The 4,677-nt window shown below is 34.4% G+C and overlaps 1 protein-coding gene across 1 annotated transcript in view; it reads right to left on the bottom strand.

Annotated features, from left to right (window-relative positions):
* Positions 1-4,677, bottom strand: part of LOC105308431 (ryanodine receptor 2-like) — a 123,503-nt gene that overhangs the window by 104,201 nt on the left and 14,625 nt on the right. Inside the window, exon 4 of the mRNA XM_011384404.1 lies at positions 99-255. Within this exon, the coding sequence (XP_011382706.1) occupies positions 99-255 (157 nt within the window). The remainder of the gene's footprint in view (positions 1-98; positions 256-4,677) is intronic.

Raw genomic sequence — 4,677 nt, 5'->3', positions numbered from 1 at the left:
AGATGGGAAACTGTGACTTTAGAAACACATTGCAAAAGGCTTGCGGGAAATGCGGTGGGTATACTCACGGGAAAACCAAAATTATTTTCCTGTCTTACCTTGGAAGACCGGAAGGTAAACGCCGTCGACTTTACGTCTGCTTTTTCTTTGTCCATGAGCAGAAGGCTGTTGTCCTCCATGAGACTCAAGTATTTCCCGGTTGTGACGTGGCGGAGTCGGAAAGGCTGGCCCCACCTGATGTGGCTTCCACTCCACCTGACAAGAACAGTGAAGACTTGAAAGGACAGCAGCCACAGCCACGTGACAAACGGCGATTCAACGGGCCTCTGCGTGTGCCGCCTCATTGAACGTCCTCAAAACCGTGTGATGTCGGTGGTACTAACTGCACTTCACATGCAACAGAACGGTTATTCAGAAAGATTAAGTGGCGTTCAATGTCACGCAGCCAGTAGGAAGAAGTGACATTTAACTCTAGGTCTTCCAACTCTACACGTGATGCTACGCTTTGCGCTGCTCCTGCTTAGATGACTAAGAACTTAGATTCCAAGTTAACGTCTACTCACTAGTCACAGATATAGAAATTATAAGTTTAAATGACACTTTAGAATTAACCAGTGAAAATTTTTTGTTGGATGTTCACAGACTTGAAAAACGGAGGTAGAGTCAATGACTAATTATGATTAATTGGAACTCATATATATAAACTGAAGTATATACTCACCTAAAACAAAGAAAACTATTCGTATGCTTTAAATTTTATGTCATAGAACAATTATATCCTTAAAAACCAATGAACAAAAAAGACAAACTGAAAAAATGAGAACTATAAAAAAAGTCAAAAAGGAAAAATAAAAATAAAATGCAATAAATAGAAAATATAAAGTAAGGTTGCAGAAAAAGATAAAGAGCAAAGTTACGATCATGCAAATCTGCTTTTAAAAATAACGACTCTCAGAGAGGGTAGAAAAGCAAAGCCACGTCACACACCAGCCTCGCTCTACGCGGTGCTGCGTTAGCTGACATTGTCACAGCCTTCCGACGCATACAACTTACAGCTGAGGCGGAACTCTGCAAAGCAGGCCGGTTTCTCACGTGCCGAAAATCAAACAATTCAAAACACTAAAAACGGATGAGTGGAAAAGATTTACCATGCGTATAAATCAGGATGAAGCAGGATGGCAAAGTTCGCGCTAGACAAATTAGAATTTAAGGCAAACGCACGGGGATACTGTGAGGTACTTTATAAAAAGAAAAGACAGACTCTGAAAAGAATGTATGTAATTACCACTGTGTAATGAATCAAAGAGATAAAGAGTGGAGGATTTCAATGAGTTTATCAATTAATAAACTTTACTATAGAGTCATTAAAAACTTTCGAAGGCTACAAATTGAGAGTATTTTTTGCCAATTTTTTAATTTTAGTAAACTATGTCATTTTTATGCTGTTTTCTTTATCTGGCTTTTTGACTTGAAGCATGAGCATTGAAAATTAACAGCAGAACAATATTGTAATGAGATCATTTTTACATGAGCTTTTTTATAGAAACAATTACTCTGGACGAGTCCCTCAACTAAGTTAATAATCATGTACAAACATATCCTGACAATAACACCATATTATCTTAAAAATGAAATTAAAGTTTTTTTACCAACGACAGCATGTTAAAGCATTTCTAGTCTGGGAATAAACAAGCTTTATTCTCTTCTTATAAAAAATTAAGTATTTTTTTTGCAAATACTATGAAAAATACAATTATTTTTAATATTTATTTCATGGTTTGAAGAAGCATTTGAATAATTTTTCCAAATAATGACTCATCTTAATCATTATAGAAAACAACCTCATTTTCAAAATAGTCGAAAATCTCGACCAAATACATGCTTTTCACCAGAATTTCTAGAGTGTGTGCTCAAAGCTATTCGGTAGGGTTCATATATACAATCGCTCCTCTCAAGTCGCTATGGGAATTCTTTGAGAATAGAATAAATTTGGCCAGTTATTGGTAAAATATTGTGACGTTTAAGCATATTGTCCTTAGCTTATGGGTACTCGAAGCACCTGGTCTCACGTGCCCGTGGCCCGAAAGAAAAGGGGATGAGCCCAGGAGAATCAAAGAGCAGGAAAATAATGTTTACTGAAAACTGAAAATAGGGACAGGAATGTAGTTCTATAAAGCAGTTGCCCGTGGTAACACAGAGAACTGTTCTCTATGAATTACTTATATTTACTGCAAATCTTCTCAAAGGAATAGGGAGCACTGGGTCCCTCTTCATGACATGTCGACCTTCGATTTTGTTTCTACGTAACATATAAGGAAGCAGAATTTGAAGTATACATAATTCTTCAATTTTTATTTTTTAATTAGAGTTGAAATTCAGTATTATTTATAATTCATATTTTTAATTGCAACGATAGCTCCCATCACAGAAACTAACACATACTTACGAAGTTCTTACAGCTTCGCACTGGGAATGAGTTTCCTAGCACATTTAACTTCTAAAATTAAAATTCACTTTATTAAAATGTTCGTAATATTGAAAAGCTTTTGACAACATCAAATTTAGTTGCGTAAGTATGCAATATAAAACATAACTACTGGGCTACATAAATTATAACAAATGTATAGTTTGGGACCTCGTTGGAGGAAAAAAAAACACAAACCATCCCAAATATTATAATATAAATGTTGATATTTGGAAATATAAACATAAGCAGGTCTTTGACTATCATTTCCTAAGTATAAAGAAAAATGAGTAATTACGTGGCCATTGCATAGAATAAGAAATGTAAATTCAACGCAATCTAATTTGTATATATACAGTAAAGCCGAAACAGTGCAAAGATTCAACAGAATCTGAAAAACATCTTTAAAATCATGGCATTCGTTACCTACGAGGCTCCTGCTTCCCTCCTCAGACAGGAAGGTGAAAAGGCTCACAGAGAATAACGCGTCTGTCTTTAATCTTTTAAATGTTTGACAAACTCCCTGCTGTCACCTGAATTCTGGGAAGCAGGCAGCATAGAAACTAACACCACAGGTGAGGCAGGGGCCCTAGAAACTAACACCACCAGGGCGTGGCCCTCAGCTCCGACCCCCAAGGGCAGCGGCCCTTTCTATCCAGCAGCCTTCGATTCGACATTAAAGCCAATGCCACCCTTTCTATTCAAACTCGAATACCAAGCAACAGAGTAGAAACAGACAGGTGCAGGGCAGCTGGGTTTATGTAACCACAGCTTATCAACAATACTGCTGACAGTAAAAACGAAGGCCTGTCAGGTTCAGGGTCTCACATTCTTCCTTTTTTTAATCTACAAATTGAAATGAATTTAGGGCCTCGTCTGCGTGAGGAAAAAAAATCCGTTTCTTTAAGCACAGGATCATAAAGGACAGGTGTATCTATAACTTTGAAAGTATCTGGAATCTGTTAATAAAGCAACAAAACCTCTAAACTTTACTTTTGTTAACTATTTAATTTCTCTCATTACCTGTTATTTTTATAATACACAAGGTAAAAGAAATACATCTATATTTTTATAACCCTTATTCTCTGAATAATTTATGGTGCACATAAAAGGTACAAGTTTTCTTTCTTTTGCTTTATGTCTGCCTCTCCCTTTTCCACCTCGTTCAGAGATAAATTTCCAATAAAAATTTACCTTTAAGTTCAATGTTTATCAAAAGTTTTAATATTTAGGTGGATTTGATCGACGATGTATTTATACAGAAGAAATGTAATACTATCAAGTGATAATTAACAGGGTTAATATAGAATCTTTTTGAAGTTATGGACATACTATCATAGGAAGTATAAAACATAAATTTAATTTACATACATATTTTTGTTGCATAGGAGTATGATGGAGTGTGAGCAGGGAAAGTTTTTCAATCATAAAAAGTATAATTGGGATAAAATTCTGTCAAGGGAGACTAACAGAAATATGATTTCAATGAGAAAGACATAATATATAATTTTTACTATTAAAGAAGACCATGTCCAAGCATTTTTAAATAAATAAAAATGGGTATTAAATCACAGCAGTACTTTAAAAGAATGAAGTAACCATTTTATTTTAAAATGTCACTACTTATAATACACTGTTAAGTTATATATTCTGTGCATCTGTTTAAAGTGATAAAAAAAAAATAAGTTCTAAGTCAAACCTTACCAAGTTCCAGGACATATGAAGTTTTTCAAAATTATTGTATGGGCTATGTAAGCAAAAACAACTGAAGACCACTAAACTACTTTAATCATCATTAGATAAGCACTTATCTCAAAATATTAGGTCTACGAAGATAACTATTCTACATTGATAGTTCCTTACAACCCATCTATGGAGTCTACTATCCTAAATCAACAATTTTTTTAAAGTGTAATATAATAGAAAATAAATAACTGAAAACTGACTGCTTTTTAGGCAAAGGACTAAACCTTATCATCATTTTTTAAAATCTATTTTAATTCTATTAAAATAATTCAAAATGACACTTTAATGTCAATATTGCATTTATTTAAAAGAACTAAAAGTTAATCTCTGGACAGCTTTTTGAAATCAACAGAAAAAAATACACACACACACACACACACACACACAAATTCCTCTGTCTCTACTGAAACAGTGTCTTTGTATTACAATCCAGATTTCTTACTCAGCTATCAAGCTTTCTGCAAGGA

This window comes from Pteropus vampyrus, unplaced genomic scaffold (genome assembly GCF_000151845.1).
Source record: "Pteropus vampyrus isolate Shadow unplaced genomic scaffold, Pvam_2.0 Scaffold576, whole genome shotgun sequence".
Lineage (NCBI taxonomy): Eukaryota > Metazoa > Chordata > Mammalia > Chiroptera > Pteropodidae > Pteropus > Pteropus vampyrus.
This window is presented reverse-complemented; position numbering and strand designations above follow the sequence as displayed.